The sequence below is a fragment of the Gouania willdenowi genome, chromosome 12 (genome assembly GCF_900634775.1).
Source record: "Gouania willdenowi chromosome 12, fGouWil2.1, whole genome shotgun sequence".
In the NCBI taxonomy this organism is placed as follows: domain Eukaryota; kingdom Metazoa; phylum Chordata; class Actinopteri; order Blenniiformes; family Gobiesocidae; genus Gouania; species Gouania willdenowi.
This window is the reverse complement of record NC_041055.1, coordinates 28,881,194-28,896,989: the sequence shown is the minus strand read 5'-3', so window position 1 is coordinate 28,896,989 and position 15,796 is coordinate 28,881,194. Positions and strand designations below refer to the sequence as shown.

The 15,796-nt window shown below is 34.4% G+C and overlaps 1 protein-coding gene across 11 annotated transcripts in view; it reads left to right on the top strand.

Annotated features, from left to right (window-relative positions):
* garnl3 (GTPase activating Rap/RanGAP domain like 3) overlaps positions 1–15,796 on the top strand; it is a 92,060-nt gene that overhangs the window by 71,235 nt on the left and 5,029 nt on the right. For 9 of the 11 annotated variants that reach the window (XM_028462637.1, XM_028462641.1, XM_028462635.1 and 6 more), the window contains 10 exons: positions 889–993; positions 2,792–2,908; positions 3,764–3,930; positions 5,021–5,179; positions 6,520–6,586; positions 7,500–7,607; positions 9,454–9,572; positions 10,505–10,640; positions 11,574–11,633; positions 15,480–15,698. In XM_028462637.1, the coding sequence (XP_028318438.1) occupies positions 889–993; positions 2,792–2,908; positions 3,764–3,930; positions 5,021–5,179; positions 6,520–6,586; positions 7,500–7,607; positions 9,454–9,572; positions 10,505–10,640; positions 11,574–11,633; positions 15,480–15,698 (1,257 nt within the window). The remainder of the gene's footprint in view (positions 1–888; positions 994–2,791; positions 2,909–3,763; positions 3,931–5,020; positions 5,180–6,519; positions 6,587–7,499; positions 7,608–9,453; positions 9,573–10,504; positions 10,641–11,573; positions 11,634–15,479; positions 15,699–15,796) is intronic. The other 2 variants (XM_028462645.1, XM_028462640.1) reach the window with 1 other exon arrangement.

Below are 15,796 nucleotides of genomic sequence, written 5' to 3'. Positions count from 1 at the left end.
GTCAGCATTTAGAATAATGACCAATCTTATTGTTACTACAGGAATGAACAAAGAGTTTTTGTATATGTGTGTTCATATTCTGTGTGCTTTTGTTGTTGATTTGAGTGTTTAGTGTATTTTTGTTGTCATAGTATATTTTAACTTCATTTTACGTGATTTTTGTGGTTTTGTGTTTTGTGTATTTTTCCTTCATTTTCTATGATTAATTCTTGTTTTTTGTGTTTTTAGTCAAATTGTTTATTTTTGTTGTCATTTTTTGTGTTTTGGGAGTCATTTTGTATATTTTCTGTGATTTTTGTTGTTTTGTGGGTTTTTTTGTGTTATTTTTCCATATTTGTTATTTTTCATGTTTTCTTTAGTCATCTTGTGTGTTTTTGATGTGAAATTGTTTATTTTTGTTGTTGTTTTGTATAATTTGCCCTAATTTTCTGTGATTTCGTTGTTGTTTCATATTTTTGGAGTCAAATTATGTGTTTTTGTAGTCAAATTGTTTATTTTTATTGAAGTTTTTTTTTGTTTTAGGAGTCCTTTTGTCTATTTTTGTTGTAGTTTTGTAGATTTATGTTTTTCATGGTTTTTGTAGTTGTTTTGTATGTTTATGGTCTAATTTTATTCTATTTTGGTTTTCATTTTGCATATTTTGGTTGCCATTTTGTTTATTTTGGTTGACATTTTTTTGAGATATTGTGTGCTTTTGCCACAATTCTTTGTTCATTTGGGGGGCCGCATGTCGGTGGGGCCCCAGTTGCCCATGTCTGAAATAGTCTATAAGCAGCCCCAAAACCAGGCTATCAGAGTCAAGATAAAATCATTATATAATCATTTGTTTGTAGTACTTACAGTTAGGTTTATGGACACATTATAATGCGCTATATAAATATATTTCAGAGACCCAGACCCTGCCACCTGTGCAGGTATTTGACAGAACCATGGTGGTGAAGCAGATGCATGTTCTCGAACCTCAGGACCTGCTCATCACGAGAGCAGATAAAGGTAAGTTTTGATCAAAACGAGGACACAACGTGTTTCTAATCCTCACAGTGACTCACGTTATCTGGCATCCATTATTAAAAGCTCCGCATCCATAACGCTCCATCAGTTTTCTGCACTAACCTTTCCTTTCTATCCCTGATTAACTGAACACATGAATCTTAACTGAGGATCTCAAAAAGCTGACCTGTAAATATCAGATGCTCTGAAAGAAGAGAAGGAAATTGTAAATTAGGAATTTTAGAACCTTTTTTGAGCCAAGTTACATCTTTTAATTAAAAAAATGCCAAGGAACAACACCAACAGTCATTCATATAAGTGTTTTAATAGCAATCAAATGAACAACAAAAATCTGTTATGATTTTTATAAATATTTTTTTTCAAATAAAGTATTATTTAGTATCTGTATTATACTGTGTTTGTATATTTGTATTGTTATTTTTCTTATTTTATTTTTTCTACTGTAATATATGCACTTGAATTTAATCATTATTTAATTAACAGTCTTTTACTTTATTATGTACGTTTTCTTTTTTCTTTCTTTGTTTTAGTGTTTATTATTTTCACTAATGTTTCTCGAGTGTCATCTCCCGTCGAGATAAATAAAGTACTTCTGATTCTCATCAAAGTGTCTTAAATACAAATATAAAAACATCAAATATGATTAGAACTACAATTGAACTTTAAATAATGTTTTAATTTATATAATGTATATATATATATATATATATATATATATATATATATATAGTATAATGTTATATTGTATTTATATAATCAGAAGTACTTTATTTATTCCAGGGGGAAGTTACTTTTTACAGACGCTCAAGAAATATTACAAATAAAAAGAATAAACACTAAAGAAAGAAAGAAAAATGTACATAATTAAGTGAAAGACTGTTAATTAAATAAGAATTAACTACAAGTGCACGCATTAAGTAGAAAAAATAGGTAAATAATAATACAAATGTATAAATATAATACAGATATATACTGTATATATATATATATTATTAATAATAGTACATAAAATATAATACATTTTTTATAATTCAGTTTTGTTCTGTGTTGTTAAACGTTAAGAGTGTTAGTTTTCAAAAATGTTTTTTAAGACCAATTATAGGTGAAACTGAATATTTTCCCTGGTGTTGTGTACTGGGATTGTACCCGTACTGGAATTTCCATGCGCGAATTGTCATACTGAGATTACAATGATATCTTTGTTGTAATTCACATTAATGTTGTGTATTAAGATGCGTAATAATGTATTTTAAATATTTCAGCAAGTTTATTTGTCAGTGAAATGCATTTTATGCCACAAATTAACTTTGAACATTTACTTTGAAATTGAATGAACAATCTCAGCACAGCGGAAATAGCCAAAATTCCTTTTCTGGTAGTGCGCATGCTCAAATACAATCCGAGTACGTGACATCGGCACAGTGGTTGAAAAACCCTGTTTTAAACAATAAAAAAAAAAAAGAAAAGATTATAAAGAATCTTTTGTGTTTGCAGTAAGAATTCCCTGACGTTGGCCTCGCCCAAAGAAGCTCCCAGTTAATTTTTCTTATAATGATTTAAACTCAGCTTTGACCAGCATGGTCACTTAGTTTTGACAACGATAATTATATGATGGCAGTGTGAGAGTTTATCCAAACTGTGTGTGGGTGGATAAAGCTTCTCCTTAAGAAGTCTTCTACTAATCCTCCTCCAGAGCAACACCATTGTCTGATGGTGGGAGGATACTTAAAACAGAGATGGCAAAAATAAAGAATATCTTCCTCTTTTGTCGTGTTTCCAGGGAAGGATGCCCGGCTTTATGTGTACAGACTCAGTGCCATGAAGAAAGGGCTGGAGGAGAGACAGACAGTCAGGAGTAAATGTGACAGCAGAGAGAACAAACTGGAGAAAACTAAAGGTAATGCACATTTAATACAATAATAATAATGAACATTAAGCACGAAAAATGTGCTCAAGGAACTTAATCATTACAGTTTTAAAATAGGTAATTCCACATTTTATCTAATATTTATGAGTTTTAAAGAACTGTCACATTTGTGACCTTTGTCTTTACCCATTTTGTTTACATTTTGTCATGAGTTTAACAAAAATGTAATTCTTCAAATGAGGGCGTGTTAGAGGCCGATATGTAACAACGACCCGAAAGTAATAAAACCCTAAACGTTATGACTGGTCAATAATGTAACAAGATGCTGAGCCCATAATGTAAAAACGTTTTGCCTTTTCAAATATGATATAATACAATTTTATTAAAATTACCAGACTATTTAAACACTTTTACAGCACAGTTTTTTTTTTATCTTGTCACATTATTGACCAGTTACTAGATTTTTTATTTTATTACTTTATTTTTATTTTTAAATTTCATTTCTTGTCACATATCAGGCTCTAACAGTGCACTACATAAAAAGTCTGTTAACCACTGTTCTAGATTTATTTTTGTAATTTTTATTTTTTTTTAAATTAAAGAATAATATTTTTGACATTGACCCAACTGTTTGATATGAAATAACAGAATACTTAAAGGTGTAAAAGATAAACAAGTTTTATCAATATACAACAGGACATAAGGTATCTAATGAGCCTGAAATATGAGCGTTAATTAGCATCTTATTAGCGGTTCATTCACACTCCCCACAGTCCAACATCTGCTATGACAACACGTACAGCACATAAAACACATGTCTGGAATGGTTCCATTCTTCTCTCTCTATCTCTAAACCACATTTTTCTTCCTTCTTTTTATCCCCAGGTTGTCATTTATACTCTATTAACACCCACCATGGTTCAGAGCTGAGAATCGTAGCAGCCATCAGGAACAAACTCCTCCTCATCACCAGGAAACATCCACGATTTGAAGGTTTCAGCGCCGTAGCAGCCGGAGTGGATTCCCCAGTGGAGGAGTTTCAGTACATACGAGTACGGCAAACATTAAAGCAACACTAACAAACACGATATGTAATAATTAATCTGCTCTAATTATTTTATTTATATTTATTTGTAAACTTCTTGGTTAATTTTTCAGTATTTTACAGTCTATTTTTTGTTGTTTTCTGTATTTCTGTTTTGGTTTTAAAACGGAATAACCAAAGAAAGAAGGGTACACGGTAGGGATGTAACGAGGGATGTAATCGTAAGGCAGTTAAAAATCGATTCATAGGTATCACTGTTCACATCGATGCTCTGAAAACTTTTTTTAAACAACATATCCTCATCTAAAAGTGTAGGCGGCGGGCGTAATCTGCTAATACTTTCTTCCTGGCCGCCATCTACTCTTAAACATGTTCATAAATGAATCCTTACCCCTTTAGCACTGAAAGAATATCTGTAATATTACGTGAATATCTGTAAAAGTCACGTTTTTCTATTAGCTCTGTCTGCTAGCATAGCATCTCTTCTTCACTGCTAGGATATCTGCATACCAACCGACCACTGGGTTACCAGCACCCTCTGCTGGTCCAAACAAATATCTGACGTAAATACAGTGCAGAATTTTTTTTTTTTTTTTTTTTTTTTTTAAAGTTCAATTGTTAAGGCACAAAATACATTTTCAGTTGTACTTTTAAAAAGAAAAATAACTATTATGTAGTTTTGCAATGTTTACTATAGAACCAGAATTTGAATTAATAGGCTTCTTCTTCATTTGTATTATTCCTTTATTTATTTATTTAAGATTTATTTTTTAGTTAAATTGCATTGTTTTGAATAGTGTATCAAGGGATTCTTTTGACAATTAAATATAAAAGGAAAATAGTACAGTATTTTCTAGTTTTTTTCCCCCAAAAATATAAAGGAATATTTGTCTACATTCCCATTTTGTAAAATAAATTGTGAGAGAATCGTATCGTGAACCCAGTATCGTGAATCGAATTGTATCGGGAGTTGAGTGAATCATTACATCCCTAGTATATGGATTAACAAAGCTTCTCCTCTGTTTCTTTATTAAGTCATAATTCCCAGTTTATGATGATTGATGAAAAATCTACCATTATGGTGTACCTTCCATTAGGAGATCTGTCTGTGTGACCCGCCGGTGGTGATGGCGCTGGTTGACGGTCCAACAGGAGAGAACGACAACATGATCTGTGTGGCCTACAAACATCAATTTGACCTGATCAATGAAAGCACTGGAGATGCCTACAGGCTACACCATGTGGAGGCCAACAGGGTGAGAAACACACACTAATAAAAACACACACAACCGTACAAGCCTTAAAGAAATCCTCCACTGTTTTTACAATTCTGACCTAAAATCTAAATGTACTGTGACATATATGCTAACATAAAGCATTATTTTGCACCATATGTACATTTTGTTGCCTTTTAAAAAGGGAACTACTTTACAATTTTAGAGCCTGTGTTCTACCATCTTGAAATCATGTGATTGATGATGTCAGTTTTTTTTGGTTGCTCTAAATAATCAAGAAAAGTTAAAGATGTCTATGTAAATCTCTTTTCTTTACCCAAAGAGGATAAAACAGTTGTGACCCCCAAAAAAATGTGACCCCAAGGGGCGACAGATCCAACTCTGCATCTTCTTAGTAGACAATGACGTAGAGAAGAAGAGCTCTCCTAAGGGACCTTTACTTCCCCTTAAACAGTGCTTACCTAACGTTCTGCTGGCTGAAGTTTAGTAAGTAATCAAGGACTGTTGAAGACACAAACCTTGACGATAGAAGTCCTTTTGATTACTCGCATAACTTCATCAACCAGAGTGTGTCAGCACACTGTTTAATGGTCCCTTAGTAAAGCTCTTTTTCTGTGCTTCATTGTCTATATGAAATTGCAGAGTTGGAACTGTCGCCCCCTGCGATCATAGATTTTTTTTTTTTAGATCACAACTGTTTTATCCTCTTTCGGTAAACAAGAAGTTTACATCGGCATCTTTAAATTTTCCTGATTTATTTAGAGCAACCAAAAGCAGCACACGTTGTCATTTTGACTGAAAAAGCTGTTAAATGATCTAAAAATCAGGCTAAATGTTTCACTCCAATAGAAAACAATGGGATGTTTACAGGCAGTGGGGCCGTGTGACATCATCAATCACATGTTTTCAAGATGGCAGAACACAGGCTCTAAAACTGTAAAGTAGTGCTATTTTTAAAAGGAAATAAAATATATATGGTGCGTAATATTGCGTTTTGTTAGGCATAGAATAGAATAAGTACATTTCATAGATTTTAGGCCAAACTTAAACATATTCAGTAGACACAGTTATTGCCTGTAGTTACGTGTGACTCAACACATTTTTGATTACAGCCACAAACAAGCTAATGCGAGAGAGTAATTAAATAATCAGACTGTTCTGATTATTCATTTTCCATCATTTTTAAGCAGTTTTTTTGTTGTTAACCACCAGGAACATTGACCTCTAGTTAACAGTCCATGTATGTTTTCCATTGCTTGAGGGGATTTGACCTTTCACAGCGGGGGGAAAACAGCCTCTCATATCTGACCTTTGGATCTCGTCAAAGTGCTTTCTCTGAACTGACTCGTCTTTGCCTGCAGGTAAACTTTGTAGCAGCCATTGATGTTTATGAAGATGGGGAGGCAGGTCTGCTGCTGTGTTACAACTGTAAGGCTTCCTTTTGCTTTATATGTTTAGAAATTCAATAAATTAGGCCCATGAAGTCAGTTTGAACCGTATAAAGTAGTATATAATAAATACAAAATTGCTGAATGTATCTGTTAAGGCAGGGGTTCTCAACCTTAAGGTCGGGACCCCATGTGGGGTTGCGAGACACTGGGAGGGGGTCGTCTCATGCCTTCAAGAAACTAAGAATATTTTTTGAACAATTAAAGCCAATCTTTTGTATTTTTACCCTTTTTCTGCCGTGACACCAAACTTGCCATATTTTCACCTATTTTCATCACTTTTTCTTTACATAGTTTTGCTTCTTTTAAATCATTTTTGCGACATTACTCACATTTCTTCCACTTCTCCATCAAATTTCAATGTCTTTTTTGCACATTTTTTTCCACTTTCAAGAGATTTTTGGCACTTAAAACCCTTCCACCACTTTTCCCACCTAATGTAGCATATGTTGACCCATTATTGTCACTTTTAACATCTTTTCATCATATTTCTTGCTTGTTTTTTTGCCAATTTAATCACATTCACCATTTGTCAAGCCCATTATTTGCCAGTTTAAACTTATTGTTTTTACTTTTTAAATAATATTGTTTACATCTGTTTTGCAACTTTTAACTAAATTTTGTGTTTTTAAAATCCTGTTTCAACACCTTTTCCACCATTTTTGGTCATTTTACGTCCGATTAAATCAAGGATTTACATCTTTAAGATAATTATATACTTTGGGACAAATAATGATAAACTTCCTGGATAACAGTGGATATTATTCAGATCAATAAATAAATGTGGTTATCACAGATTCATAGAACAATGGACCATCATGGAAAGGTTGAGAACCACCGGTCAAGAGGGACAGAACGGTTATTATTTACTCGTTTTTTTTCCTTTTTTACAGTTATTTGTTACTACAAAAAGGTTTGTCCATTTAATGGCTCCACACCGATGATCCACTCCAACACATCCGACTTCCACTTCAGCTGGAACCAGATGCCCAACGCCATTGGTAAGGTCGTATTGGCAGCACTTAACCGGTCGCACCCAGCACAAGCTGCAGGTCTGGCCGGAGCTTTCCGTTACCATGGAAATGTCACATCCAACCACCTGCATCTAATCACCCGATGTGTATCTGTCTCTGTTTGTGCCTGCAATTGTACATTTTATTATCAAATGTAGATGGAGACTCACAAAGTGGATAAATCTAGTATCGGGGCCTTATTAATAATGTATTTTGTAAAGAAAAAAATAAGAGATTGTGATTTTACAAAGTATCTGTCGCAATTGGATGCATTGTGCATCATTAACGTGGTATTCAGTCACTATTCCAAAATGTATACTGAAAGATTAAAGCACTGTTTATGTCCCAGATTAATAAAAACATAAATATACGCACACATACAGACAGGCAAAATATTATTATATTTTGAACCAAAGATCCCAACAATTCTGCCTTTATCCATTTATCTATGGCTCATGTGTCAAACTCAAATAGAAATTCGTCACAAATCTATGGAATTTAAAGTGAAGATCCTGTTGGGACTGATATCTATCACTTTTTGCTTGGATATTGTTGATTTCTTACATATTTTGTATTTTATCTAAACGTAGAAATGCAAACAAAGGCACAATAAAGTTGAAATTACTTGTTTTTCCCACAAAAACTGCTCTGTATTTGGTCACTGGTGCCTGTTTCCAGCTCACTTTGGCCGTAAACGGAGTACGACTTGTGGACAATGTAAAAATACCCATGTGCAACTTTAGCAAACCTCTAAAATGCATTATTTTTTTTTATTATGGGAGGTAGCCAAAGCACAGGGAGAACATGCAAACTCCACACAAATGTCCAGGCTTGAATGAAGGCTTCCCACAGTTTTCCATTTTGCACAAACGTTCATTTTTGTATTTATTTTACACCACTTGCTCTTTATTGGGCGCTGTACAGCAGGCAAATACAAATGTATTCAAGCCATCAGAGGTGAAAGTAATAGATTACTAGTACTCAAGTGACTGTAATTGAGTTGCTTTTATGAATACTTGTACTTTTTTTGAGTATGTTTCTAAGTCATTCATTTTACTTGTACGTTTTAAGATAATTTGTTAAATTTTTACACCCAACCGTGATTTAATTTTGTTTAATTTGATTTCCAGCTCCTTTCTGCGGACAGGTTAAGGTTTCTCCATTATATGTATTTGCTCGCATGGAACATTTGCCATGGCACTGTTTTAGAGTTCATAAATGCAGCTATACATAGAGCCTGATAATTTTATTTATTTTGAATTGAATTAATTGGTGTTGTTTTATTTAAAAAAAATAATTGTACTTGTTGACAAATCTTTTATTTTATACAGATGCCTTTGTGGGAAAAATAATTAAAGTTCTAAGATTTGATCTCTTCCTTTTTAAGTTTATACATGAGGTGTTTACTGTATGCAAGGGAACCGTGACAAGATTTATTAACAAAAATAAACGTGGGGGAAGTAACCAGTAAGTTTTACTTTGAGTACTATTTAATTGAGCTACTTTTTACTTGTACTTAGTACAATATCAATCGTAATAGTACTTCTACTTGAGTAGGATATATTGGTACTCTGCAAGCCGGGCTAACAAATGATGACGCTAGTGCTATAACATGTAATGATAGAAGATATAATTGATTGACCTGTAGCGTTTAAATAACTCTAACGGTTCCACGGCACAGCTAAATGTTTTAAATTGTCTTTTCCATTGTACTTTGATGATGATATTTGAAAAGGCTTTTCTGAATCCTCTGTATGATGGATGTCAGACATTAAAGGTTAGCAGTGTTTGATCGTTCACTGCTTTGTGTTCTCTCTCTCTCGTGTGTTTGCAGTTTGTGCGTTTCCTTACATCCTGGCCTTCACCACAGACTCCATCGAGATCCGACTGGTGGTCAATGGAAACCTGGTGTACACTGCGGTGGTCCCAGAGCTGCAGCTGGCAGCCTCCAGGGTTGGTGTTATCAGAAGCAATGGAAACATCGGAAATGCATTTCATGTTTTTCAATTTGATTTGGGGGATGGAAATGATGGGTTGAGGCAGTGTTGGAGAAATACTTTATTCATTCTCTTTGTGTAATAACCACAGTTGCTTTTTCTTTTCTTCTCTATTTTCAACACCTTTCTGTGAGAAACATTGTTACCTTTTCATGATTGTGTATAGGTGAAATATGTGAGATAGCTAGATAGAAATGTTAGTTTGAGTTCAGGTGTTGAGGCCAAGTGAGAAATGTTATCTTCTTTGTCAGAGGTTTGTAGCCATGATTTAATGGCAGATTGGTGCATTTTTACCTCCACCAACGAGGTAATATTTTCACCAGTGTTTATTTTATTAATTGATTGTCAGCATGAATTAGTTCTTGATAGATTTTGTCGAAATTTAAACCAAAGATGACCCTACACTCGGGGATAGTCAATTAAATTTCTGAAGGGATACGGATCAGTATCAAAATTGGCAAAATCCCTATCCTGCATCATTGGCAAAAGTTCTTATCTCTGTTTATAATTGACAGAACTTTATGAAATTTGACTCAGTTATTTATTTATTTATTTATTTCAAACTAACAAAAGAATAAAAAATGGAGGGAAACTGATAAACAAATCACAACAGAAATCTCTGTCTGGCTGGTTTTTCAATTACGTCACCAAATTTCAGTTGGATCAGATCTGAATTGCGCATTTCAACTTGTCCATACCTTTAGACCTACTGTATCATTCATTAATGAGGATAGAAATGTCTTTTAATCATTTTAGTGGTCATGATCATGGTACCATGATCATGACCACTAACTGCCACTATCTGGCAAACAGGATATTTGGTGCTTGTCGCAGGTTTGCGTTGATTCCCTGTACTTGTGTTTCCTTGTTTTCTATCTCCACCCACAGTCAGACATTTATTTTGTTTCGTCGGCTCCGGTGAATTCAGCCTCTAACTGCAGTTCCAGGGACACCAGCTCCCAGAGTTCCCCACAGACGCCCACTGGATACGAGATGCCTGTGTTCCCTTCTCCGCTAGGGGACGGTAAGCTCAGTGCAACAAAAAAATGGTCTTAGATCTTTTATTTATTTTTATTTTTTTGCCCAATGTAATTTCTGTCCACCAAAACATATCAATAAACTGAGGTAAAAGTATTAAAGATAAATAACGTGTTCATGAGATTTTTATTGAATCAAATTACCAGCAAATCATAAATAATTTCAACCTTAATTTTGAACAATATACAATTGTATGTTATTATTGTCATTAATAAGACTGTGTTCAAAATGTCACACTCTGTATTATGCACTACAAACTCAGTGAGTATATACTGTCAACTATATACTATAAGTATGATTAGGAGGATTAGGATGATGACTTTCCCACTGAAGTATACGTCCAAGTTTCCCAAGATGCATTTGGAACGTACAACGACAAAAACCTGAAGCACACTGAAGCTGAATATCTCTGTTGATTCTCCACCTTTGAAAGTTATGAAATTCACCAAGTAGAATATCAAAATGTGGTCATTTGATCAATAAAACTCACGGAAACAAATTTTATGCTGACATTTCGGAGATTTTTGGACACTCTCCATTGTGCTACTGACAAAAGTGTTGAAAAGCTAATGGAAGACAAGAAGAGATGCTATTATTGTTTTTATTTTAAAAGGTTAGTTTGATTTTTAGCTTAAAGCTGTTCCCGGGAGAATTTTAAATTCCGCTTGCAATGCATCATGGGGCGGTTGAGTATGACTAGTGTGCCCACCGTGCATACTTCTCGCGTACTCAGTCTTTTCATACTATCTAATGTGAACGCACTACATACTCATTTTGACATCAGACTTAGTATGAGTATGAGTAGTACGTTAGTGTGACATTTCAAACACAGCCTCAGTGTATGTGTGCAGACCTGAAGCTACTGTATGGTACCATGTGAATTCACCTTGTTTCACATTCTTCTTCATCCCTGGTTCAGATTCTATACGGATTCCCTTCGGTAGCAAACTTTCCCTGTACATGTCTAAGGATGCTGAAGGTACAGCAGGATTCTAACGCAAACCCCGTCCGCAACGCATCCATAACTCAGTCCCGCTAACATGCACGTGCTCCCCGATAACATCACCCGGTCTGCTCGTTCTGGCGGCATGTTGACGTGAACGTTGGTTGAATGTTAAGTGAACATTATTTCCCCACCACCATACCACTTCATACCCCACCCCCCCTTTCTACCCTAAGTATCGAAGGGAAGAGAGAAAAGAGGAGAGGACACGTCTGCCGCAGCATGATTTGCAGATTGCACTGTCGCCATGGAGACTTTTGTCAGCCCCATCTTCGATCCAAAGTGGTGGTGGTCCAAACAACGGTGCCACAGTCTGATGGTGGCATTCAGAGGGGAGTTGGGGGGGCTGTTGGGGTGATGAACTGGGGGAGTAATGTTGAAGAGCTGCTGACAAAAATTCCATCCTTTCGACCGCCTGTTAACTCGTCGTATCTGATCCTTGGGGAGGTTTTTAATCCTCGTAATTACATCAGTAATGACAACAAGATGCCGTAGCCCTGCATGTGTCTCCCATAGCTGCCACTGGACCTACCAAAGTGTGTAGCAGGGTTGTGGTCAGTTATAATCGTAATCATGTAATTGATAATTAATTACAATTATGGCGTAATTATGATTGTAATTTTACTTTTAAAACTGGTGAACCATGTTACAGTTCTATGTGCAGTTCTACATATATGTAGTTAACAATTATTAAAATACATTTCATATCAAGCTTTCACACATTTTACCATAAAATAATAAATAAATCTAGGGATATACTGACCCAAAAAAACAAGGCTCAGACACCCACACCAAACATATTAAAACCTATATTGTCATTGATTTTGAAGCCTAACAAGGTAACCAATAGATAATTAAAAAAAAAATTTGTTTATACAACCCGTTATCATGTGATGCTAACAGAAAGCTAACACGAGGATGGTTAACTTTTATTAGGTCATTTATTTCAGGCTCAGTAATTGTGAATAATTGTAATTAAACTTTATTCATTAAGAACATAATTGTAATTCAGGATAAAAAATAATTATAATTTAATTGTAATTGGAAAAAATGCTGGTCACTGTAATTGTACTTGAATTGCAATTGAACACGGGTAATTGGAAACGTGATTGTAACTGAAAAATGATTGTAATTGACCCCAACCCTGGTGTGTGGTGAGTAATTTGTTTTCAGCAAACATTTTATACACAAAATGAATTCATCAGTGCGTTAGAATGAGACACAACCTCCCCTGGTCCAGACTTGCATGTGAAATGTATTGAAAATGACTGCATGCTATAGCTTTTATTATCATGGATTGTTGGATGTAATGGTGGTCTGTAACCACTGCACTAACTCTAGAGTAGCTGTCAAACATTTCCACCAGTGACCCTGTATTATTCTCCATGGCTCTTTACTCCTCACCTGCTGGGATTTCAGATGAGACCATTTTCTTCGTCTGTGCTGCTGCCGAGTTTCCACTTTGATTCATTCTCGTTTGTGTTGCCACCAGTCGAATTAGCCCTACATGTGTGGATTCTACACTTCAACACTGCTCCCCAAAGGCACATTGGAGCATCACAGGCTACATCTTAATGCAACTTTACACTAAGCAGGTTGATTCTGACGCCTAAAAACTTTCATTTGTGTGACCGAACAATGGCTTTAAGCTTTATATATTTTTACAAGAGTGCAAATACTACTTAATCTTACGTATTAGTTACTAAAATGTAGCATGCATCATTTATAAATGCGTATTTTCTTTTTTATTATGTTTTGAAAAGCATCCAAAATACACAGTCGACACAACAAAATGTATATATGTACATCCACATCAACTACACATTAAAAGTGCAGACCGCTCATGTAATGTCCCATACAATTGTTAACTTGAAAGCTTATTTTCTCAGTAAATAAGTTATTAGACTTTGATAAGCATAGAAATTGAATAATAAAGTTTAAACCTACTCTACTAAGTGATCATGTTGGTTTATGTATGTTAAAGTCTACTTCTTTTATCCACTTTAGCATTTTAGCTAGTTGGCTTTAGCTAGTTTTTTCCAATAGTTTTTTAACTTGACTACTGAAAACTCTGTGTCCATTACTTTTAAACTCTGTAAAAAGAGTTTTAGACTTTGATAGCCATAGAAATTGAATGAAATAAGTTTATACCTACTCTACTAAGTGATAGCTTTGGTTCATGTATCCACTGTAGCATTTTAGCTAGCTGTCTTTAGCTCACTTTTCCAATAGTTATTGAACTTGACTATTTAAAACTGTGTCCATTATTTTTAAACTGTGTAAAAAGAGTTTGAGACATTGATAGCCATAGAAATTTAATGAAATACATTTATACCTACTCTAAGTGATAGTTTGGTATATAGCATATCTGTTAAAGGCTAATTTCTTTAACCACTGTAGCATTTTAGCTAGCCAGCTTTAGCTAGATTTTTCAGTAGTTATTGAACTTGACTATTTAAAACTGTTCATTATTTTTAAAGTGTGTGAAAACATTTTTAGACTTTGATAGCTATAGAAATTGAATAAAATTTAAACCTACTAAGTGATAGTTATGTATCCACTTTAGCATTTTTAGCTAGCTGGCTTTTGCTAGTTTTTTCAAGAGTTAACTTGACTGCTTAAAACTCTCAAACACTAAAAATGTGTTTTAGCCTTTGATAGCCATAGAAATGGAATTTAAAAAAAAAAAGTCTCAATTGTGATTGTTTTGGTTTGTAGCATTTTAGCTAACTAGTAGCTAAATAGGTACTTTTTCAACAGTTAAACTGTGTAAAAAGAGTTTTAGACTTTGATAGCCATAGAAATCAAATAGTTTAAATCTACTCTACTAAGTGATAGTTTTGGTTTATGTATCCACTTTAGCTAGATGGTTTTAGCTAGTTTTTTCAATAATTATTACATTTGACAACTTAAACTGTGTGTGCAATATTCTTGAGTTAAGTTTTAGACTTTGACAGCCATAGAAATCGAACAATAAAGTTTAAATCTACTCTACTAAGTTATTGTTTTGGTTTGTGTGTTTAAGGCTACATAATTTATCCACTTTAGCATTTTAGCTCGCTAGTTAGCACTTTTTCAATAGTTATTGAACCGTTATTGTCCATTATTTTTAAACTGTGTAAAAAGAGTTTTTGACTTTGATAGCCATAAAAATAGAAAGTTTAAACCTACTCTACTAAGTGATTGTTTTGGTTTATGTGTGTTTAAGGATTCTTCCTTTATCCACTGTAGCATTTTAGCTAGCTGGTTTTAGCTAGCTTTGTCATTAGTTATTGAACTTGTCTACTTTGAACTCTGTGTGCATTATTTTTATACTGTATAAAAAGAGATTTAGACTTTGATAGCCATAATAATCGAATAAAAATGTTTAATAATAATGATATTAATACATGAAACTTGTATAGCGCTTTTTTGGACACTCAAAGACTATTTACATGCGGAATAAAACAACACCAAAAAGGGGTTTATGGAAAAGCCAGTTTGAACAGGTGGGTTTTGAGTTTAAACTAAGTTGATTTATGAATGCTACATGTCAGCTACTCCCATTGTCAATGTAGCATTTTAGCTAGCTGGTCCTTTTTCAATGTTTGTCAACAATTCGACATCGATGTATGCACAGGAGCTTGTTTTATAAACCCTCAAAAATGTCATTGTTGTGTGTCAAAGCCGGGAGTTTTCTACGTTTTTCATTACATGTCACATCAATGTGTCTCTGACATTCTGCTTCTATGTCGGCTCCTTCATCTATCTAATATGTCTCTTATTTGTCATCTATCAATAATTCATCATTATTTTTTTTTCTTTCTGCTTGTGTGATTTCAGGAGAAGCATCTTGTAAACATATCTTCAAGATCCCTCTCTGTAACTTAGTTGGCCGTAGCATTGAGCGACCCCTAAAATCTCCTCTGGTAAACAAAGTGCTGACAACGCCCACCCCCACCATGGTGTCCCCGATGCCCATCATCTCTGCCACGCACTCGCTGTCCCTATCCCGCATGGAAATCAAAGAGATAGCCAGTCGGACACGGAAGGAGCTACTGGGTAAACTGGAAAACTATCACACACCAAAGTTATTGTAGTGTTGATTTGTGTTGCATTCAGACGTCACACTTTACTTTGTTTTCTTTGAATGGATCTAT